The sequence below is a fragment of the Humulus lupulus genome, chromosome 5 (genome assembly GCF_963169125.1).
Source record: "Humulus lupulus chromosome 5, drHumLupu1.1, whole genome shotgun sequence".
Classification (NCBI taxonomy): domain Eukaryota; kingdom Viridiplantae; phylum Streptophyta; class Magnoliopsida; order Rosales; family Cannabaceae; genus Humulus; species Humulus lupulus.
The window spans coordinates 55,917,796-55,943,704 of NC_084797.1; the positions used below are offsets into that span (position 1 = coordinate 55,917,796).

General features: G+C 29.9%; 1 protein-coding gene across 2 annotated transcripts; it reads right to left on the bottom strand.

Moving 5' to 3' along the window:
• Positions 1 to 343: 343 nt before the first annotated feature.
• LOC133834840 (probable polyamine transporter At1g31830) lies at positions 344 to 25,629 on the bottom strand. 2 transcript variants are annotated; one of them, XM_062264596.1, is made up of 2 exons: positions 25,261 to 25,629; positions 344 to 2,214 (listed from the first exon to the last, which is right to left on the bottom strand). In XM_062264596.1, the coding sequence occupies exons 1-2, from the start codon at positions 25,462 to 25,464 to the stop codon at positions 739 to 741; spliced, it is 1,680 nt and encodes a 559-aa protein (XP_062120580.1). In that variant the 5' UTR covers positions 25,465 to 25,629; the 3' UTR covers positions 344 to 738. The 2 variants fall into 2 exon arrangements, with proteins under 2 accessions (XP_062120580.1, XP_062120581.1); XM_062264597.1 differs by lacking the exon at positions 25,261 to 25,629 and adding an exon at positions 2,750 to 2,952.
• Between the last annotated feature and the right edge of the window lie 280 nt (positions 25,630 to 25,909).

The window sequence follows — 25,909 nt, forward strand, 5'->3', positions numbered from 1 at the left end:
TCAACACTGATATTACCTAACACTCTTATGTCACTCTTACTACAAAAAATTTATCTTTTGTAAATGATTTTTCGGGTAATAAAAATTATGGACATATAAAATACATTACTTGACAAACTTGTGAATTTTGTCGAGGATATCCTTTTGTATCGACGAGGTTAGACTGTTCATAAAGGACGACCTTGTTTGATGACACATCATCAACAACTATAATTGAGGAATAATTTATTTCTCCATATGGTCAGACTCAGACTGTTCTTTCTATAATTGAGGAAGTCGTAATAATCCAATCTAGGTGGAAGTTGCTTGTAAACTTTAACTAGTAATAAAGTAGGGAACAAAGTTACTTAACTGAGCTGCATTAAAGCTCTTTCATGATGAACGACCGTATTAAAAGGTTACATATTACAGATCTGTGCCAGTTATAAAATCTAATGTACATATTTGACCCAAGGCAAAGCATCACTCCACTAAAAACAAGTTCACAACACTACACCATCACCATGGTATCATGGTGCTGATTTTCAAATGTTTCACAAATATTTCTATTTATCATCAATCTAAAAACTAAGATGACAAACAGGTTTATCATCATTCTAAATGCTAGGACGACAAACAGCTTTATAATACAGACCTGTAACTCCGTACTTGTTTACTAATTTGATCACTTAAAGAAAAGCTGCCGTAGATTGCTTCCGGAGGGAAGTGACACCAAAGTAGTCTTAAGGTGTCACATTTTCATGGTCTAAGAACTTGGTCATCTATTAAGGAGTCACTCTCTTGACGAGCAACATTCAGATCTGGAAGATCAGTGCTGGTGGAGAACTTCAGCCATCCCTTTTTCTCAGTATGTTTGAGACAGGGCTCAATCATAAAGCCTATAGCTATAGCACCCAGGCTTACCAACAACACCTTGACTGAAGAAAGAACCAACACAACACAGATTAAAATGGTTGGAGGAACACACATAAGAATGGCTCCCACAGTTCCCACTGGTATTTTGAAAGGACGGGCTGCAGCTGGGTGTTTTATTCTTAACCACACAAACGCTATGAACTCCAAAATCATTCCAAAGCAGTACAAGAAGTTTTCTGCTGCTATAATCTCTTGAAAGCTCAGCCAAGATAACAAAAGGACCCCAGAAGCTGAGAACAATATGCCAACCAGTGGGGTTCCGTAACGAGACCTCTGGGCAAAGAACTCAGGCAGCATCCCTCTTTCTGCCATTCCTAAAAGTTGGAATGAGTCACTGCTCATTTCAGCGACAAACATCCCCATATTTGACATTGCTGCAGCCCCCTGGATCCACCATCTCAACCAAACTCCCCCAATGATTTTAGCAATATCAGAGAAGTACCCATCAGTCCATGAATGACGATCAACAGGAACAGCCCCAGTACCAATTAAGAGGGGGAAGAAGTAGGCAAGAACTACCAAGATCAAAGCATAAAACAAAGCCTTTGGCAGAGTTTTCTTTGGATTATGTACTTCACCTGCAAGTGTACTTATTGAATCCCAATAATTAAGATTCCAAAACAGAGTGTTCAGATACAAGTTCCAGTTCACATTGTGTAGATCTACCTCCAGCCATCTTGAAGGCTCCAACTTTGGGATCCCTATAACTCCCATGACCACAAAAGGAAGGATTGAAAAGATCCCCAAGAGAACAGCTACCCATCCCACAATGGTTAAACCCCTAAAGTTCATGTAGGTAAGAATCACTGTCAAAATTAACACTGCTATGATTCTCGGAAAACCGCCACTTATAGCCGGGATTGCATACTTCAAATAGTCCAGAAACAGAACTGGGTACAAAGCATTATCTATAACACCACTTAACCATTTCATCCAACCTTGCTGAAAACCCCAGAAGGGGCCCAGGGCAGATGATACCCAGACCACATAACCCCCATTCTCAGGGAACATGGTACCCATCTCTGCAGTGATCAACGCCTCTGGGATACTCCATATTAATGGGAAGACCAAGAAACCAACAAGAGCTAGAAGAGGCCCAGCTGCCCCAACACTGTCCTCGACCCCGAATGGCCCTCCAGAAACCTCATAGAATATCAGGAAAACCAGAGGCAAAACTGAGACTTTCTTGATATTATTACTCCTAGGGGAATGTGCTTCTCCTCCAACAGAAACATATTCAGCATCACTAATCTCTCCCATTGAAACTGAAGTTTGCCTGTTCTCTGGGCTCTTCAATTTCTGCATTTAGAATCAAGTTTTGAACATGATACGTAACTGGAATTTTTCTAGTTCAGTTTTACAATAAGGGTAATTGATAAAAGGAAAGAAGTAACTTCAAGACAAGATCTTTACAAGTCAGTTTGACTTTAACATGTTCGTTTTCATCCTAAACTTGAGAGTACTCAAAAAATTACTGGAAATATAATTTGAGGGTTTGTTGGCTCAAATCAAAACACAATGAGTTTAATGTACTCAAAAGAAAAAAGAAATCATGATTATGATCCACAACATTAACCTAAATCTCAAAATTGTACTCAACTTAAACATAAAACAAGATCAGATGGGAAAATAAAAAAGACTATGAAAAACCAGACACAAATATGAGTCACCATTAAACCGCAATAAAAGTAAGATATTTGAACAAATACTTCAAAACGAGATAGCAAGCAAAGTAATCCCTCAAGAAAGAAAGAAAAAAAATAATCAAAGAAAGGAACACAAACGAGTCTGGATTGAGAATTGTCTAAGGGAGACTGGAAAATAGAGGACAAACCACGCAAAGGCAGCGATTATTGGAGTGCGTTAGTCTGGGTTAGATAATCTCCGCCATTGGAGGACCAGGGAAAGCTCGTAATATTCCCGAGAGACAGTTGTATACTCGGTAAAGGTTCATTACATATATTCTTCAAATAACGGTCTTCTTTTTTCTTTTTCTTTTTTCTTTTTGAGTGAAAAAGCTTCCTTTAAGTTTGTTGCAGAATGATTTATAAATATCATAAATATAAATAATAACAATACAGAAGAAAAGAAAAAGTCTCACGTGCCGATTTATTTAATATAGAAAATATTGTGTTAGGTACAATCTATCTATATATAAAAATTACAATATATGCTGTCCACATATTTTATATGGTAGTGTTGTTGTATTTTTCTTAAATATAAATAATAGCGTTTCATTGGATTTGTTACCCCTAATATTATATACAGTAAAGTGTTACTTTTTTTTTAAATAATAGGTATTAATTTTAATAAATATAATTGATTAAGTCAAATTATTATCAATGTGTATAATATTTTTATGCATATTTTATATGCATATATCATTACTCATACAAAATATAGTGATCACGTGATCAAACATCATTTATAAATGTAATAATGTTGAATGCCCTAACAACTAATACCATAACTTACAAGCTTGAAATTGGTAGTATTTACTTACTCATATTAAAATAATATATTTTAGATGCATATATCATTACTCATACAAACTATAGTGATCACGTGCTTTAACTTATGATCAAACATCATTTATAAATGTAATAATGTTGAATGCCCTAACAACTAATACCATCTTGAAATTGGTAGGAGTAAATAATATATTTCCTTAGAAAAATGAAATAAAAAATAATTAAATAATTTAGCAATGCAATAAAGTCTAAAACTAAGAATTTTTACTTTTATGACAGTTGCGTTTGGGAGAATTTATATAGCAAGAAACTTAGCTGGATCACACAACTATATCATTCTTTATTTCCTCACATGTAGAAGCTATTGCTCTTCTAACAAAATAGTTTTGTGAGATTCACAGGGATGGATCTAGTTTTGGAAAACGTACAAAATTATTTAGATTAAATAGGTTGTTAATCAGATCTTGAAATTCCTTTCCAAAAAAAAAAATTATTCTGATCTTGAAATAGATACTCATGACTTTATATCCTAAATTTAATTACCATGACTCATGTGCCCTTGTAGCACTAATTAGATGAGCATCATAACAAGCCCTTCCACAGAAAATAACAAATTATAACTAATTAATTAAAAAATATAAAAAGAAGACTTTCTACTCTTCATTTGAAGATCATAACTAAGTTTTTTTTTCCTCGAAACCTAAAGTTAGGAGTTAGGAATAGGGATGGCCGCCTTCAAATCCTCCATAAAATATATAAATATTTATATTAAACAAAAAAAAACATATATATGTTTTCTTTTTAAATATATATGAGAAGCAATTGTAGTATGCTCTTTTTTTTTTTGATACACCGTTGTGTCTTTTTTTTTTTTTTTTTTATATAATGATGTATATTGTAGTTATTTAAAACATTTTACAAATTTTTAAAAAATTAAGATAATATATTTTATAAGTGTTTTTTTTGCTCCATATTTATTTTTATATATATATATATTTCAGGATGAATTATAATATATAACACTTTTATTTGAGTGTGCCTTGTCAAAAGTTATATTTAATAATTAAAAGCCAAGTTTTGTGCACCACTATCACTTTTTATCATAATATTAGAAAAACCTAATATTTTATAGGGGAATTTTCCTAAAGGGGTTTCACTTTAAGCCCTACCGGTAGAGCTCTCAGTGTTCTTAACCCGTGAACAGTTTTTCGGCGCGATTTTTTTTTATGACCATGTATATTGTAGCTATTTAGAGCATCCTGCAAATTTTCAGAAAATTCTAGATAGTTTACAGTACCGAAAACTAAGTTCAAACATGTTGTCACACGCGTGATTAATTTTTTTTATGCATGTAGAAAACAATATGTTTGAACATAGTTTTCAATACTGTAAACTATTTGAAATTTTCTGAAAATTTGCAGAATGCTCTAAATAGCTACAATATATACGGTCATAAAAAAAAATCGCGCCGAAAACTGTTGACGGGTCAAAAAACACTGAGAGTCCTACCGATAGGGTTTAAAGTGAAGCCCTAAAGAAGAATTGCCCATATTTTATATTTCATGACAAATTTTTACTGCCGTTTTATATTTATTAACATTTTTTTTCTATTGTTTACATGTGACCACTTACTAGAAATATATATTTTTTAAGGTATAGAATTTTATTCACCTGGTTTGCTTAAATACACCTACACTTTTTTTCAAAAAATAAAATAAAAACCTTAATGTTTTTTTTCAGCAAAAAACCTTAATGGTTTTAATATTACCAAATTACACTTAATTCTATTACAAAATAGTCCCTTAAAAAAAGTTTTGGACAAATTTAATTTTAATACGAAAATAATATTCCTCAACTATTTTATATTGTTTGGTAAAATACAAAAGTATAATTTAGTATTATTGAAACTATAAAAGTATAAGTGGGTGTATAAACAAAACCAAAAAAGTAAAATTGCATATGCTATTTTTTTTTAAATTATTTTTTTTTGTTGAAGAATTTTCAATAGTTTGAGTTTTATGTCAAGTTTTTTTTAATTCAAATTTTTTACTTTTCACTAAACACGTATACGTTGAATATGATGAATGAATCTAGATCTTTTCTCACTAAGCTGTAACACGTGCCTTATTTAAGATTTGATAGGGATGAAGGTTAGGATGTAGCACTTTCAATGGGTACTTTTCTATATTACTCAAACAATCTCATAAAAACACTACTTTATTTATTTTACCTCACACTCTTACATTATAATATACATTAATTTATATATTTTTTTATTTATATCCTTTATATATATTATATATTTTTAATATATTTATTATTTTAAATATTTTCTTCAACTATTAATAATATTATTATACTTTTTAATATTTATAATATTTGCCTATATATTGTATCAAACCATTAATATTGTAATATTATTATAATATAAATTATTTATATATTACCTAAAGTATATATAATTGGTAATCAAATCCAATTAAAAAAATAATAATATATTACAAATTATTATTTAGTGTTATTTATATGGAGAAAAAGAGAATATATTATTGTATATATGAAAAAAAATATATATTTATATATATCCAAAAAGAAAGTGAGTGAGAATAAAAATATTATTTATATATATGTGGTGAAAGAAAGAAAAAATATTAAAATATTTTTTTATGAGCTCTAAAGCTTAGTTTCATGTGAGACGTGCTATGATGAGGTATTATAACTCATCTAATTCTGAGTTATTTTAAGAGTTTTGAGCTATTATAGCTCTTCAATTGGGAGTGCTCAAGAGAAGAGTTTAGAGATTTGGAGAAGGAAATGTTACACTGGTATAGAGTGAGGGCTTTAGTAAGGCAAATGAGGTTTCATCTCAAAATTAATTAATGATAAATGAAGTAATTCATAGTCTCATATTATTTCAGTGAGCAAGAGAGTGTAGAAATAAAGAGAATCTAGAGAGAAGAGAATGGTGGAAAATGTGCTCTACTCACTCAATGAGCAAAGAGCTTAACTTCATATACATAGAGATTGATACATTACAGTAAGGTGTTAGAGTAATAACGGAATAATAACAAACTAACCAAATTATATTATAGGTCCTAACAACTTATCTCTAACAGCCCCCCTCAAGTTACACTGTGGTATACAGAGTATTAACTTGTCCCAGTCGCATCTCTTGATTCTGAAGCATGAATTGTACTTCTTGGATGGTGATGGAGTCAGCACGTGAGGTTAGATTAACAACCACAGATTCATACTCAGGTCTGAGACCTCCAAGTATGTAAAGAGCTAATTCTTCTTCAGAAATACGTTGTCCAGCGACAGATAAAGAATCGGCAATATTCTTCATCTTCAAGATGTATTTATCAATGCTCATAGATCATTTCTTAGTAGTTTGAATCATGAAATGCAGTTGAAGAGTTCTGTCCTTTGATCGAACAACAAATAGACTCGCAAACACATTCCACATCTCATAAGCAGATTCACAGTGAACAACATGTCCGATCATAGCCTCAGAAAGTGAATTCATTAGCCAACTCATTAGGAACTGATCACATCGAATCCAATGATCATAAGCAGGATTAACGGAAGTGGTACCTTCAAGAAGACGAGATGGACGAGGCATGGTGCCAAGCAAAATGCCATCCAAGTTATGAGCACGAACATCCGAAAGAACGGAAGATCGCCAATACGAGTAATTAGTCCGATCCAAGCGGAGATTCAGCGGAAGGAGATTGGCAGCGAACGGTAACGGAGCAGCGATTGGTGCAGAAGAAACACCAACCATCAGTGGAGCGGCAGTCGCCTGAGCAAGTGAAGATGATGGTGCAGAAGAATTGAACTCCATGGGCTCTGATACCATGATTCAGTGAGCAAGAGAGTGTAGAAATAAAGAGAATCTAGAGAGATGAGAATGGTGGAAAATGTGCTCTACTCACTCAATGAGCAAAGAGCTGAACTTTATATATATAAAGATTGATACATTACAGTAAGTTGTTAGAGTAATAACGGAATAATAACAAACTAACCAAATTCTGTTATAGGTCCTGACAACTTATCTCTAACACATATGTTGGTTGATATCCTTAAATCTATTCAATGTGAGACACTCTAATACTTTACGTTGAATAAAATAAAGAAAACGCCGTGATGGAGGGAAAAAGAGAAATTGTTTAAACACATAAGGGTGTGATTGATTCTCAACCCAAATACAATTTTAAGTTTTTGAACACTATAATATAAATGTGCCCACATATTATTTGATTGGTAGACTACTTTTAAAAACAAATCTAAAACAAGTTTTTGAAAATAAAAAAAGCATTTGCACATAAAATCATAAAATAAAATTTTTATTGTTTTTTACAAATCCACAACTTTTTGACTAAAATAAATGAGGCCCACTTTTATTTTAGATATAAAATAACAAATCAATCAAAAACTTCAAAATTTTAAATACTAATTTTAAAATAGAATTTTTCAATACTATAAAATAAACTATTCAATTTTTTTTTTTTAAAGTGAGACTCATTATTCTTAAGTGTAGTTTAAGATACATGATATATTATTGTGTATACTTAGAATGTGCAAAATAAATACGTGGCCATCATTTCTCTTTTCTAAATATATTATCATTACTCTTTTATAAATATATTATATGGGTACTTCGATTAAAAAAAGGGAAATTTTAATTTATATGCTTGATAAAAGTTATAATTACAAAACAAATGCTAGGTATATTAAAATTTTCAAAATAATGCTAATTTTTTGTACTTTACCCAAAATGTCATTACCATTTCTTACTCATTTTTCACTCCTCATTTCTCTCTTCTCTCTCTCTCTCTCTCTCTCTTATTTCACTCTCTCTCACCTCACACCACCACCAACACCACCACCACACTAAATATTATATTTCGAACAAATTTGGACATGATTTTTGGGTTTTTTTGGCGATTTTTTTTCAGATCTGGAACTCTGAAATCTGCAGAAAATCGACATTGCTCGATGGCGGTTCGATGGTGCTCGATGGGACCTTCAAAATCATGATTTTTCATGAAAAAATGACTTAGCTCGATAGTGGTTCGATGGTAGCTCGATGGTGCTCGATGCAATTCTTGCAAGAGACATAATTTTTCACTCGGGTGTCCGTTTGGGGTGATTTTTTTTTATTTTGGGTATTTTTTCAAGATCTACACGTTTAACATGTTAATATGCACATTTGTGAAGTGTAACACTTGTAAAAAAATACAAAAGTGCAAACATACCTCATGTTTAAGACATCTTTTGGTATATTTTTAAGTTTTGAACTTCCCAAATGTACATATGAGCATGTTAAACGTGTAGATCTTGAAAAAATACCCAAAATAAAAAAAAATCACCCAAAACGGACACCCGAGTGAAAAATTATGTCTCTTGCAAGAATTCCATCAAGCATCATTGAGCCATTATCGAGCTACCATCGAGCTAAGTCATTTTTTCATGAATATCTTGATCTTGAAGGCCCCAGCGAATGGTGGCTCGATGCCAACTCGATGAGACCTTCAAAATCATGATTTTTCATGAAAAAATGACTTAGCTCGATGGTGGTTCGATGGTTGCTCGATATTGGCTCGATGGTGCTCGATGCAATTCTTGTAAAATACATCATTTTTCACTCGGGTGTCCGTTTGGGGTGATTTTTTTTTTATTTTAGGTATTTTTTTCAAGATCTACACGTTTGACATGTTAATATGCACATTTGGGAAGTTTAAAACTTAAAAATATACCAAAAGATGTTTTAAACATGAGGTATGTTTGCACTTTTGTATTTTTTTACAAGTGTTACACTTTACAAATGTGCATATTAACATGTCAAACATGTAGATCTTGAAAAAATACTCAAAATAAAAAAAAATCACCTCAAACGGGCACCCGAGTGAAAAATTATGTTTCTTACAAGAATTGCATCGAGCACCATCAAACCATTATCGAGCTACCATCGAACCACCATCGAGCTAAGTCATTTTTTCATGAAAATCATGATTTTGAAGGTCTCATCGAGCTGGCATCGAGCACCATCGAACCACCATCGAGCAAAGTCATTTTTTCATGAAAAATCATGATTTTGAAGGTCTCATCGAGCTGGCATCGAGCACCATCGAGCAAGGTCAATTTTTTGCAGATTTCAGAGTTTCAGGTCTGAAAAAAATCACAAAACAAACCCAAAAATCATGTCCAAATCTATTCGAAATATAATATTTAGTGTGGTGGTGGTGGTGTAAAGTGAGAGAGAGTGAAATAAGAGAGAGAGAGGGAAGAGAGAAGAGAGAAATGAGAAGTGAGGAGGAAGTAGAAAGTGCATTTTGGGTAAAATGCCAAAAAATAGCATTATTTTATAATTTTTAATATACATAGCATTTTTTTGTAATTATAAAAATAATCAAGCATACAAATTGAAATTTCCCTAAAAAAAAAAAAAAAAAAAAAAAAAAAAGCTAAAGTTGGGTAGATAATTAAAACACGTTTTTGTGTAGTCAAAATAAATGAATTGTGGGCAAACAATCACGTTGGCGGTTGGATATTATGTTACAACTACGCCATCCAATCTTCTGTGAAATAATTAAAGCTCCTTTCCAAAATATCTCACATTTCAAAACATTTTCAGCCACAGTCGAAAACGATTGTACAAAAAACTACATGTCCTTTTTCTTTTATAAATTCTTCTGCTTTATTATACTTTTACAGTCTTTTTGTTTGATAAAATATAAAATTACTGCTTCAGATTTGACAATTCAGTACAAAGCCATACACTTAAAAATAATTTTAATTAAATTTATCTTCAATATCAAAATATTCTTATTTAAAAAATATATAACTTTAATAATAATTTCTTAAAAACTAAAATATGTTGTAAAACTAACAACACAAGACTCAAAAGTTTCTTAGGATTAAAGTACCAAACAGTTTATATGCAAATAAAATCATAGTATAAAATGCAGAAATTAAAAGGAGAACAAGTGCACAAAATCATATTCTGGTTCGGCCAAACAATGAACCTACTTCCAGCTCTCTCCAACAAGGATTTCTTCTCTTATATCATGTGATTAAAGCACCGATATTCAGTAGAGTACACCTAGAAACATTAGAGAGAAGAGTTTTCTTTCACACTACACAAGAATAACAATCTTGGTTGCAAAACTCACACACTCTCTAACTTTCTCAACAATCCCTAAATCACAGTCTCTCTCAACTTCCCCTTTCACAAAACTTGCTCACTCCTTGAATAATGAGTTGCAGAGGTATTTATAGACAATCACACAAGTCTAATTGAATACTCAAAGCTTAGGTGTACTCTAACTAACTTAATTGACTTATACAGAGATAACTTAATTTACCACACAAAGAAAGCTAACATGGTGGCACATGCCTTGAGTCAGAAAGGTCAGGGACAACTATTTAGTTTGAAACAAATATCAAAAAAGTTGGCAGAAGAGATGACTAGAGCAGATATAGAGTTAGTGGTGGGTTAGTTAGCTAACATCACCTCGCAGTCTACTATTCTGGAGAGAATTAGGGAAGGACACATAAATGACCCTCAATTGATGAGGCACAAAGAGGATGTCCTACTAGGGACTACACCATTTCAGAGACGGGTCTACTGAGATATATGGGGCGGATTTGTGTTTTGATGGACTCTGCTATCAGACGAGATATTCTGGATGAATCTCATACCACGCCGTACTCGCTCTATCCATACACCACGAAGATGTATCAACATTTGAAATCGCTAGGTGGCCTAGGATGAAGAAATATGTAATTGAATATGTGGCTAAGTGTCTAACGTGTCAGCAGGTGAAAGCTTAACACCAGAGACCAGCAGGGCTATTACGGTCTTTGGGTATCCCTGAGAGGAAATGTGAGGACATTACTATGGACTTCGTAGTGGGATTACCTAGGACCGAGGGTCAGTATGATTCAGTTTGGGTGATTGTGGATCGGTATACCGAATCTGCTCATTTCTTGCCAGTGAGGACGAACTTTACAGTGGATCAATACGTTGATCTTTATTTAAAGGAGATAGTACGCCTTCATGGGACTCCTAGGTCAATTGTGTCAGACCGAGACCCCATCTTTACTTCCATGTTTTGGGGACGTCTGCAGAAGGTTATGGGTACACATTTGAAGTTTAATATCGCCTATCATCCTCAGGCAGATGGACAATCTGAGAGGATGATACAAATATTAGATAACATGTTGCTTGGTACCCTATGTTTTATCAAAATAAAAACTTGGTACCCTCTGTTTCTGTAATTAACAATCGATGCCCTTTGTTTGCAAAAGCTACATAGTTTAGTACCCTCCGTGTGTTTAAATTTTTTATATTCTGATAATATCTCTCATTTAATGATTTATTTGATTTTCAATTGTGTTTATTATTTTTGAATGATTTAAATATAATTTCAGAATTCATAAAATAAAATAAGTATTTAATTAAAACTTTAAAATTATTTTTTAAAAAAATTTAATTAACTAAAAAAATGGAACTAAAAAATAAAAAAAAAACTAATTAAAATCTTATTAATTAAGTTTAAATAAACTAAAATTTTAATTTAATTAACAAATCAATCTAACTTTGAAACAAAAAAATATGGGTGAGATTGGGAGGGTGGGGAATTGAGACGGTGTGGGTGAGATTGGATGAAATATGAGTTTTTTTTATTAATTAAATTAAAAATTATGTTTATTTAAAGTTAATTAGTAAGATTTTAATTAGCTTTTTAATACTTTAATCCTAATTTTTGTTTGTTTTTAATTAATTAAATTTTTTTATAAAAATTATTTTAAAGTTGAAATTAAACATTTATTTTATTTTATGAATTATGGAAATATATTTAAATCATCTAAAAATAATAAAACAAATAAAAATAAAATAAATCACTAAAATAAGAGGAAATTTGAGAATATTAAAAATTTAAATGCATGGAGTATATCAAATTATGTAGTTTTTACAAACAGAGAGTATCATTTGATAATTATCATAAATGAAAATGTACTAAGTTTGTATTTCGATAAAACACAAAAGACCGAATGAGTATTTAACCAAAAAAATCATAATTATGTTGATATTACTTTATAAATATAATTTGACAAAATTAATTGTTTATAAGATAAATGAATAAAAGAAATTGGAATTGTATTGTAATATATCGTTCATAATATTACGGAGACATTTGTTAACAATTAGAAGGAAAAAAAAAGACTTAATTTAGCAATAGTTCTAAAGTAATGGTCTTTGTAGTACTTTAACCCACGAATTATAGTATACATATTTTTTAATTTTGACCTCTGAGATTGTAAATATAAAATCAATATTTACGAATTAATTATTATGCCCTTTGAAATCTATTACTTTTTGTCTGAAGAACTAATAAGAAAAATGTGCCAAGAAAGTAAGTTGTTAGTTTAGAAAGCAAAGTGGTACAGCTATAATTATGTAGCTCTTCGTGGCATTAATTATAGTGGTACAGCTATAGTTTAGAAAGCAAAGTTGTTTATGAGAGATATGTTGTTTGTCAAAAGGGAGAGTAAAAAAATTAGGAAATAGATTTGAGAAAGTTTTAAAATAGTCAAAAGTAAATTAATACTGAAAATCAAATTTTTAATTCCTTTTAGCTTTATATGTATAAAGTTGATTTCAAAGAGAAAACTAATTCAAATAGTTAAAATAGCCGGAAGGTTGAACAAGAAAAGGAGCATTGCTATATCACATTTGGTATCTAATACCACCTAACATTTTGAATAATGTAATTTAATATTAAATTTCATATATTATATTTTAAATTAAATATGTTCATCTTAATACTAAATTACACGATAATAATTTGTTGGGTAAGTGATATTGGACATCATTAATGTCCTTTAGCAACTCTCTAACAAAAATGGAAATTACGTAATAAAATAAATAAATAAAATGTTAAATACACTCTCTTTAAGTACTTTTTTTAATCAATAAATAGAAAATGTATATAGGTCTTGAAAAGATAGTGCAATATCGAAATTGTACTTAGCACACCTCTAAAATAAAAATGATTGGTGACAGATAAAACAAAATAGTAGTTAAATGATAGTGATAAAGGTTGATGGGATGGCACGTGAGTCTATCAAGAAATCAATTATGAAAATGGAGTCGATATGCCCATTAATTTTGAATATCCCAACAATAAAAGCATCATTTTTAACAAGTTTTGTTAAATGTGTTACATTCTTGCACAATGCACACCACTGATAACATTCCCATAAAAAGTTAAGTTCGGTTTGAAAAAAAATCACCTGTCCCAAATTCTTTGCCTCCTCCATGTCCCACCAATTATTTTAAAACACTATATTTATGTATAGTTAGGAAAAGAGAAAATTGTAAATAATTTAAATATATATTAAATAAATAAATGATGTGTCTTTAAATAATTGATGGGACATGGAGAAGACAAGAAATTTGGGGACGGGTGATTTTTTTTCGTTTAGTTTAGCTTTATCACACTTTTAACCTGAATGAGTAATGATATATGCAACTAAAATATAAAGGAAAACATTACGTACAATTATATAGGATTGCTTTTTTAATCAGAAAAATCTAATTTTGATAAATGTATTTTGTTAGACTAAACTACAATTGTGTATAATGTTTAGGTACATATTTTTTATACAAATATCATTATGTTTGTGTATATTAACAAAGAGAGACTGATTATTTCAAAAAGTGATGAAACGCAGCCTTCATTTGACTAATTGCCTTGTTACTAAGGCTATGTTTAGTAGGAAGAAGGTGGAGCAGGATTGATGAGGAGTTTATGAATGATGAAGATTATGATAGATAGAAATAATAGTAACTCTCATTTATGTTGTTTGGTATGGATGATGAAGTTGGAGGGATGGAGAGAAGATTAATTATTCAAATTACTATATTATTCTTTGTAGCATAAATATTTGTTACTTTTTTAAAAAGTATAATAATAGTATTTTACATATTTAAGTTGTCTTTTTCTTGAATTGTTCCAAAAATAGAATGATTGAATTTTAATGACATAGAGGGAGACCCTCTCCGTCCATCTCTTCTCACTCTTCATCTCTCACTCTTACTAATCAAGGAATTCTCCCTTTCCCTTCATCTCTCTCCCTATTCACCCTTATTCAACCCTATTCTCCAACCCTGCCCAGTCCAAAAGGCATTGGCGAAGAAAGCAAAGTTCCACATATTTTAGGGTTTATACTGTTTTAGATTTTATATTTTGTCTCATTACTTGTTTGGGTCTTGTGTTTTGACAAATTATTTTTTAGACCTTGTATTTTGTAAAATAATTCAAATAGACCCATAAACTCGATTTTGATTAATTTTTTGTAGCTAAAATTACAAATAATTCATTAAATTAACTACTCAGAAAGAAAAAAAACACAATCATTCTGTCTACAACTTTGTTATTGTTGGAAAAAATTGAGTGAATGAGAAATTGATGCCTAAAATGGAAATGATTAAGCAAATCACATTGATTAAAGATGATATTATATGAATATTATGTGATTTATTCTGATTGATTTTGGCAAATCACTGTGATCAAAATTAAGATATCAGAATATTGTGTGATTAATTCTGATTGATTATCAGAAAATCACTTTGGGTAATTGCTGATATTACCAGTATAAGGGTATTTAATTCTGATTGATTTTCAGATATTAAGATACCAGATTTGTGGGATATTTGAGCATTAATGCATTTGATTCACACATTTTTCAACTCTCCATGAAGCCTATAAAAAGAGGCTTCTCCTTTCATTATAGACACACTGATACAGAATATCACACACTTAGTCTTATTCTCTCTTTAGTCTCTGTAGTATATTTTAGTGATAGAGGGAAGGTTTGTTTCGAGTTCGCCTAAGCAGACACATTGGTGCATTCGTCCTGCTTGATAGTTGTTGTATCCTGGAAAGTGATTGCTCACGAATTCTCTAGCACCGTTCAGGTAGAAGGGGCAAATATGCTTTAAGGAAAGCGTGTTTCACGTGCCTCGGCTTTGGTTTATTCTTTCTATTGTATTGTTTTTCATTTCTGTTCTTCAATTAAATATATTAATATATATTTTGTTCTTCTCTACTATATTATTTCTAACAATCTTAAAGCAGATTTCGACTCTTTTTGAGAAGACGAACAGGTTGAAGGACGGAAGAAAATTTTAGAATTTTTCTTTTAATTCTAGTTTTTGTAGTTTAATCGGTGCTAATAACTTCTACTCATATATGTTATATGTGCACTAATCAATTTTTTTTGGTACAAATTTCCTTCTGTTACGTTAGTTTTTTTTTTCCCTAACGTTCTTTTAGTTCCAATTTTTATATTTAGTTATTTAATCGTATATGATTATATGCCTATTCTTTGTTCCTTTATCATTTAAGTGGACCACATATTATATATACATATAATATATATATATATGCATAGTCCTATGTAATTGTATTTACTTTTTCGGTACTAATTTCTTATTATATGCATGAAATATATATATATATATACGCACATATTTTGCATATATAATATGTCTTTTACATTGATCAGTTTTGTCATTAAAAATATTTAAATATTTATGTGTAGAATATATTATTAGCTTGACAATTATATAGATCATTATTTATACATAAGTATATTTATATATATATAAAAAGGAAGAGTGTTACGGTTTCCTTATTTATACATAAATATACAATTTGGTAAATGTTTGCTCCTGATTCTTTGCCAAGATTATTTATTTTAATTTCGATATTTACAATACATTTTATATGAAATGTTTCCTTGATTCATTGTTAACATATATTTGTGTATACAATATATAACTGAATAATATGTATGCAATATTTTTTGAATGAAGACGTGTACAATATGTCTACATACTATATGGTTTTATTTACTTGTTTCCTTATTTTATTCATGTTAATAAATGAGATTAATATATATGGAAGCACGTGTATAAAAGAATCTAATTTTTCTTCTACTGCATCAATTATATAATTATGCACATAGAATATATATAGTTATAGTCATATAGATGATATATGCATATATTACAAAATTGATAAGCGTAATATTTCAGTATAAATTAATCTATTTATAATGTACGTTTTTAATTAATATGTTGATAATGCATGTTTTATTTTTTTTTTCTATATATATGTATATATATTTGTAAGTTGATTTTTAAATTGTCATATCAATGTATTTAAATGCATAGTATATATACATATTATGGTTAATGGATATTTAGTTTCCATATGAAAATTTATATTGTTTTACTATATAAATTTATATGTACTTATTTCTTCAAATATTATAGCACCGTTCAGATATGGCTGAAAATATGGATGTTATTCCTACTGAAAGCACTGATGGATCTCCTCGAACTCCGGCTTCGACCACAAAGAACCAATCCTCAAGGGACCAGCCTCTGCAAGTTTCGATTCCAACGGTTCCTGTGAACCATAATGAGAAACCTGAAAAATTCACTAGTGTGAATTTTAAGACCTGGCAGCAGAAAATGCTATTCTACTTAACAACATTGAATCTTGTGAGATTCTTGAAAGAGGTTCCTCCCACTGTTGGAGAGGACAAAGTAGATGTGCAAACTCAACATGCAGTTGAGGCATGGAAGCATGCTGAATTCCTTTGTAGGAATTACATTCTGAATGGCTTGTCTGACTCGCTGTATAGTGTGTACAGTGTGAAGAAAACGGCTAAGGAACTGTGGGAGTCTTTGGACCACAAGTACAAAGTCGAAGATGATGGAGCCAAGAAATTCTTGGTTGGCCAATTCTTGAACTTCAAGATGGTGGATTCCAAAAATGTGATAAGCCAAGTGCAAGATCTTCAATTGATTATCCATGGAATACATGCTGAAGGAATGGTCTTGAGTGAGTCTTTCCAAGTAGCTGCTATTATAGAGAAGCTACCCCCTGCATGGCTAGACTTCAAAAATTATTTGAAGCACAAGCGAAAGGAAATGAGTGTTGAAGACCTCATTCGTAGACTTCACATTGAAGAGGATAACAAAAATGCTGAGAAGCGATCCTCAAATCCCAATGCTGCCAAGGCTAATATGGTGGAGCATGACAAAGGATCCAAGGGGAAGAAGCTTAAGGCCAAGCCATGGTCCAAACTAGGACCAAAGGTGGAGTTTCAAAGAAGCCAAAATTCCAAGGGAAGTGCTTTAACTGCAACAAGACAGGACATAAATCGTCAGATTGTAGACTACCGAAAAAGAAAGGAAATGAGGCTAATGCTGTGGAAGCCATGTCCTAAGAGATCGCTGACCTAGACCTATGTGTTGTGGTCTCTGAAATAAACATGGTCGATGCTAATCTAAAAGAATGGTGGCTCGATACTGGAGCTACTCGTCATGTCTGTGCGAACAAGTCTGCCTTCTCCGACCTTACTTTGGTGGAAAATGGGGATAAGATCTACATAGGAAACTCGACAACCTCTGAGATAAAGGGGCAGGGTACTGTGTACTTGAAGATGACATCTGGAAAGATTGTCAAGCAACAGAATGTATTGTATGTGCCTGACATTCGCAGGAATCTGATCTCTGGAATGCTGCTGAGCGTACATGGGTTCAAGATGGTTTTTGAGTCCCAGAAAATTGTACTAACTAAAGCTGGTGTTCTTATTGGGAAGGGTTAGGTGAAAGAGGGAATGTGGAAGATGAATGTAATGGCTGTTAAGCCAAAGACTATTAATAATAATACTACTACTACTTCTTCCATTTACTTGCTTGAGTCGTCAAATTTATGGCATGGTAGACTAGGTCATATTAATTATGATATTTTGCGTAGACTGATTAACTTAAATCACATACCCGCATTTAATATTGATTCCAAACATAAGTGTGAAACTTGTGTAGAGGCAAAACTAACCAGGTCATCGTTCCAAACAGTTGAAAGAAACACTGAACCCCTTGATTTAATTCACAGTGACATTTGTGATTTAAAGTTTGCTCAAACAAGAGGAGGTAACAAGTACTTCATTACTTTCATTGATGATAGTACAAAGTATTGTTATGTATACTTGCTAAAAAGCAAGGATGAAGCTATAGAGAAATTTACTCTCTATAAGCGAGAGGTTGAAAATCAACTTAATAAGAAAATTAAGAAGATAAGAAGTGTCCGTGGTGGTGAATACGTACAACCTTTTGGTGAATTCTGTGCACAACACGGAATTATTCACGAAGTCACGCCACCTTATTCTCCTCAATCCAATGGAGTAGCAGAACAAAAAAATCGCACTCTAAAGGACATGATGAATGATATGTTAATAAGTTCTAGATTGCCACAGAACATGTGGGGTGAAGTCGTTTTGTCGGCTAACTATCTTTTAAATAACATTCCCAAAAAGAAATAACAAAAGACGCCCTATGAACTTTGGAAAGGTAGGCTACCTTCTTACAAGTACTTAAAAGTGTGAGGGTGTCTTTCAAATGTTGTAGTACCATTGTCAAAGAAGATGAAAATAGGTCCTAAAACAGTTGACTGTATTTTCATTGGCTATGCACAAAATAGCAATGCATATCGATTCCTTGTACACGAGTCTAAAAACCTTGACATCCACAAGAATACGATAATGAAATCCAAAAAAATATTTTGTATAACGGTAAGTCTAGACACATACGTCGACGACATAATTCCGTTAGACAACTGATCTCAACTGGAGTTATCTCGATTGATTATGTGAAATCAAAAGATAACATTGCGAATCCGCTAACCAAAGGGTTAAACAGCAAGTTGAAAATACATCAGAAGGAATGGGACTTAAGTCCAAAGGAAATTAAGGTCGATATAAAGGAAACCCAACCTAGTTGACTGGAGATCCCAATATCTAGGTTCAATGGGACAACCTAGTTATTGAGACTGAGTATGATCACTGTGGGGGATTACCCCTACCCATTCCAATGCTGAAACAGTGATGCCCATTGTAAAAGAGGCTAAGCTCAAGCTTTTAATGACCCTTACACATCGGAAGTCTGAGTAGAGTAATGCGGGATTGCTCTTAGATAAGAGGTCACCTATGTGAGAGAGAAGTGGGGCCGCTTTGAAGGAGAATTGTGGGGGCTCAATTCTCTAAAACCTCTCACAGAACCAGGCAGATGTTCACGGCCAAAATGAACATAACCATGAGAACCGAAACTATGCCGGAAAGATATCTGTGTGAGATATATCATCATTTACACAAATGACAAAACAGTTCAAAGACATCGCATCTACTGACTAGTTAGTAAAGTAAATATATTCTCACAAGGGAACGTTCAAAGGCTAACACCCACCTATCCTATGCAGGTATCAATCAGAGAACTCTATCACCTTGTTGTGTTGAGTCATGTCGAGTCTTTGTTTCTTAATGTTGATCAATTTCATTCATGTGGAGGATTGTTGGAAAAAATTGAGTGAATGAGAAATTGATGCCTAAAATGGAAATGATTCAGCAAATCACCTTGATTAAAGATGATATTATATGAATATTATGTGATTTATTCTGATCGATTTTGGCAAATCACTTTGGTCAAAATTAAGATATCAAAATATTGTGTGATTAATTCTGATTGATTATCAGAAAATCACTTTGGGTAATTGCTGATATTACCAGTATAAGGGTATTTAATTCAGATTGATTTTCAGATATTAAGATACTAGATTTGTTGGATATTTGGGCATTAATGCATTTGATTCACACATTTTTCAACTCTCCATGAAGCCTATAAAAATAGGCTTCTCCTTTCATTCTAGACACACTGATACAGAATATCACACACTTAGTCTTATTCTCTCTTTAGTCTCTGTAGTATTTTTTAGTGATAGATGGAAGGTTTGTTTCGAGTTTGCCTAAGCAGACGCATTGGTGCATTCGTCCTGCTTGATAGCTGTTGTATCCTGGGAAGTGGTTGCTCACGAATTCTCTAGCACCGTTCAGGTAGAGGGGGCAAATATGCTTTAAGGAAAGCGTGTTTCACATGCCTCGGCTTTAGTTTATTCTTTCTATTGTATTGTTTTTCATTTCAGTTCTTCAATTAAATATATTAATATATATTTTGTTCTTCTCCACTATATTATTTCTAACAGTTATTATATTCAATTTTGTGTTCATCAAAATCGGGTTTAAGAGTCTATTTGAACTATTTTACAAAATATAATGTCTAAAAAATAATTTATCAAAATACATGGTCTAAACAGTTAATAAAACAAAATACAGATTCTAAAAAATGTATAAACTCTTTTTTTTTAATAAGATTTCCATATTTTATTTAATAATTTATTTGGGAAGACAACAAAGAATGTACTGTTTTAAGAATGGCGTGTTTGATTCGTTTATGTTGTGTTTTGACTATAGAAATGGTCTAATTCTCTACCAAATGAGTAAACGTTCCATCTATTTTTTTTTTAAAAAAATTAAATTTAAATTGTATTTATTTATATATAATAGGTTGTGTATTGTTTCGGAATGTAAAGTTATTTATAAAAAAAAACTAGCATCTTACATAATATGTATAGACAATTGGCTATATACAAAAACAACTTTATCATTTTTAAAACTTAAAAGTGTAGGGCCACGTAAAATAATTGATTGAGTGGCTGTTATTATTATCTGAATTTTATGCTTAAAAAAATGAAAATAAAAATTTCATATATTTTTTTAGTATCCGTAAAGCCTCTTCAAATATTTACTTATATTTTCATGTTAACATTTTTTTTTGACAAAATTTTTTCATGTAACATTACGAACCAATACACAAATTCAACTTTAAAAAACTTATCAACAATAAATAACAGTCAATCACATTTTTAAACTAATTTTTTACATGCCAAATTCAATTTTTTTTTAATATTCACTATTTTCAAAAGAAAAAATTATAATTACAAATCAATCTGTCCTTGAAGTAATTTTGAACAGTTACAATGATATAAAGTAAGAGTTAAACAAAATTGTGTCGGGATTTTATTGTCTGGGCAAAGAAAATAGGGAATGAATTATGGTAGGGGGGTTTGGGTCCCAAATGTTCATCAGTTCAGTATTAGTTTCAAAATATATAATTTTCTAGAAAGCTTTTTAAAATAAATAGAGAAATAAATAATAATTAATGATCATTTTATTTGGCACTCAACACTGTGTGTTAATGCGCAAAGACAGGCAATCAGACACTCAAAAATCTGACCCACCTCAAGGAAAACATCACAAACAAACAAACGGTGGACAATTAATAATGAAAGGCGTGAGATAAGTTAATTAACTAAGCCTATTATGTTTTTAGATAATAACTTCCTTGATATCTAGGAAGATAAATTAGTAGGATTGTACCTAAAACCATAATGATTTCTCTTTCAAACGACATGATCTTTACCCAAAACGAGTCATAATTCACCAAAATGATAATGTTCAGTTTAAGCATGACATTAGAAACATATGACGGCTCTGTCCAATTTTTCATTTTACTAATAAAGTACAGAACTTTTCGTTAGGCTAAAGAAAAGAAACAATTTTGTATAAAAAAAAAAAAAAGAAAGAAACAATTCTCTATTTATTTAGTATCAAACAAATATAGTTCTTCCATGTAGATAATAGAAAGGGTTGATTTTAACATATTTTTATTTTTTTTTCGTTAACTTTAAATGAATATTTTTTATATATAACAGAATATTTTTATATTTAAAGGTATATTGTAAATATGATTTACAATTAAATTAAATTAAATTAATAAATAATTAAACAAATTAAAATAAAATATTTTAACATATTTTACAATGACAATTATTTAAAAATAATAAAAACTATAAATTTTACAAGCTAAATAAAATTTAATTATACTTAAACTTCAAGTATTAGAATAATATCATATTAACATATAACATAATATAATCTACTATCAACTAGAAACAAACTTCTTTAAAAAAAAAAATTAGCAACAAACTTAAATTTAAAATTCATGTATAATATTAATATTATATTAAACATATAATATATAATTTGTTGTTCTCATTGTCAAATTCAAAAACTAAAACAAACATAAACTTAAACAAAAATAAATTAATTAATTAAAATAAAATATTTTATGATAATTTAAATAATTAAAATATATTTATTTAAAAATAATAAAGTCATACATATAATTTTTTTATCTTATAAATTTGTGTGATAGTTTATTTTTTTATCAAGTGATTGAAGCTCTTTTTCTTCATCAAATTCACCAAATGACATTGCGAGTTATATTAAAAATTAAAAATAGTTGATGTATGTATATTACTCTACACTATAACTTTTTCTATTATTATTTTATTCTATTATTAATTTATTTTTAAATATTATTGTAATTTATATATATGTCATGTATCCATGTAAATATATATATCTATGTTAATGTTGTGTTTAGATATCATATATGTAGAGATTATTGATATAAATATTTATATATATTTTAGAATTGTAATTCATTCTATTATATATTGAAAAAATGAACATATTTTTATTAAAATTACAGACAATATTTTGCCTTAATTTTTTAATACATTTATGTCATACATTATATTAAACATATTATATTTATATTTATGATATTGTTTATTTATTTAAAATTTATATGATAATTAAAAAATAATAAAAATAAATATATGTTTGAATAAGCTTGTTTATAACTTTAAAACCAAACAAGCGTACCTAGTATATTTAAATACCAGATACAAGCAACGTGTAATATGCACGTTTGCTTAGTTTTATTTATAGAATTTATTAACTATTTTTATTAAATTTATATTAATGTCATATAAATTTCAAATAAATATTATATTTTAATTAAATAATTTATTTATTTTTGTTTAAGTTTATGTTTGTTCTAGTTTTTGAATTTGGGAGTAACAACAAGAGATTATATATTATATATTTAATGTAATATTAAATATTATAGGTGGATTTTAAATTTAAGTTTCTTGCTAATTTAAAAAAAAAAAAACAATTTGTTACTAATTGACAGTAGATTATATTATATATTTAATATGATATTATTCTAATAAGTGAATTTAAGTTTATTTAAGGTATAAAATGATTTTATTATTTTTAAATAATTATCATTGTAAAATATCTCACAAATATCATATTTTAATTTGTTTAATTATTTATTATTTTTAAATAATTATCATGTAAAAAATCTAAAAATATTTTATTTTAATTTGTTTAATTATTTATTATTTTTAAATAATAATCATTGTAAAATATCTCAAAAATATCATATTTTAATTTTTTTAATTAATTATTTTATTTTATTTAAGTTTAAGTGTTTACAAACTACCGTTAAAATATAAGAATATTATGTTAAATATACGAATATTCCGTTAAAGTTAACATTAAAAAAATAAAAAATCGTTAAAATCAAGAATTTCTATTATCTACACATTTATTATCTAATAAGTGAGTTTAAGTTTAAGTTTAATTAAATTTTATTTAAGTTATAAAATGATTTTATTATTTTTAAATAATTATATTGTAAAATATTTCAAAAATATCATATTTTAATTTGTTTAATTATTTATTATTTTAAAATAATTATCATGTAAAAAATCTAAAAATAGTCTATTTTAATTTGTTTAATTATTTATTATTTTTAAATAATGATCATTGTAAAATATCTTATTTTAAAATTTTAATTTATTTTTATTTAAGTTTAAGTGTTTACAAACTATCGTTAAATGTAAGAATATTCTGTTAAATATAAGAATATTCTGTTATAGTTAACATTAAAAAAATAAAAAATGGTTAAAATAATTTTTTTTTGTTATTTATATATTTATTATATAGAAGAGATATATATTATATAAAGTCAAGCTTCGTTTGTCTTGTTGAATGAAATGATATGAATTATATTCAAAATTTTAATAAAACTTTTCTATGATCAATTCATGCATACAATTTGCGTGCAAGATATTTCTTGCTATTCTTGCCTTCTATTAATTTTCTAAAACAAAAACCTTCCTAAAACAAATTGTTCTATTTGTTTAGAATGAGTCATATATAGGAAGAATAACACTTTTAAGAGAACTATTTAAGAAAATAAAAAGTAACTGATAAAAATTTCCCTATTAATTGGACATAAGTACTATATAAGAATACTTTTGTTCTCAAGTAAGATATAATTTTGTTCTCAAGTAAGATGCTAATTAATTTGGTAATTTGAATTGTGAAAATAAAAGGATATTTCCACATTCAATGTAGTAATATTTTACGTTTTTGTGGATTTGGAGGGAATTAAATTTAATAAATTCTGATTACTCACAAGGCATGGGCATTAGCCATACATTTAGATATTATATTTATCATTTCGCTGTCTATATCCACACTTATTCACCGAATCAGAGCATTGCCATTATTTTTAAAATACGTCAACTCAAAATTCTGACATATTAAATAATTAATTTGCTAAATATTTTAGGAAAAATTATACTACGGATGTGGTGGACATTTTAAGGACTGTTATTGGACATTAGATGAGCATACCGTAATTATCGTGGACAAGGATATAGTGGACCAAAGTTTAGTTACTTAGCAGAAGAGTAACTCAACTACAGTTTATGATCTGGATTAGTCATTTGATGCTAATGTAGCCATGTGTCTCTCTCTATACTCTATATCACCCTAATAAAATAAAAAAATTAATTACGTTTGGCTACCGTTTCATGATCTCCTAATAAAATAAAATAAAACTTTTTTTTATCCATACACAAAATGGATACATAATTTTAAATGATTATTAAGAGACTTTTAGTGAGATTATTATATGAAAATATTATGGGGCTTTGAGCTGAGAGAAATTGTTAATGTAAAGTCGTACCTGGTCACCACCATCACAGTGATTAGGAAGCTTAGGAGTAGTGCCACAATTCTCAACCTGCGATGGCTTCGATACATCCACACCAGCGCATTCAACGTGAGCCGGAGCCGCCGTCGCCGTCGCCACCGCCCGATCCCCTACTTCTCGGCCTTCCGTAACTACTTCTGCACCGATTTTTTCATCTGAACCTTCCGTTTGCGCCATCAAAACAACTAATTTTTTCCTTTGATTTTGTGATCTTTTAGGGACCAAAGATCAATGAAACAGACCTAACTCTGATAGAAGAGGCTTTTGTGTGTGTGTTGTAGGCTTTGGAGGTAGGGGGTGGGGAAAGAGAGGAAAAGGGATTAGGAAACAAGCAAGGGGACCGGAAGTGATATTGGGTCACTACAAGTCCTATTATTATAAATTGAGAAATTTAATATAATTAATTAAAAAAAATTGATATTAAAAAAAATAATTAATTTTGATATTTTAAATAGTTAAAATGGAGATAGCATCGAGTAGTAGTACTTTAGTAGTGGTAGAACAAGTGAGACTCATATATGAGTGTGAAGAATGGGAAATGCGAAGCGGGATGGGTTGGTTGGTTGGTTGGTTTAGCACACAATGCCGGCAACAGCAATGAGTAGGACTGCTTTCATCACAC

Coding starts and splice junctions, on each gene's coding strand:
- LOC133834840 (XM_062264596.1), bottom strand. CDS start 25,464: ATGGCGCAAACGGAAGGTTCAGATGAAAAAATCGGTGCAGAAGTAGTT. Junction 2,215..25,260: donor ACTGTGATGGTGGTGACCAG/GTACGACTTTAC, acceptor TTCTAAATGCAG/AAATTGAAGAGCCCAGAGAA.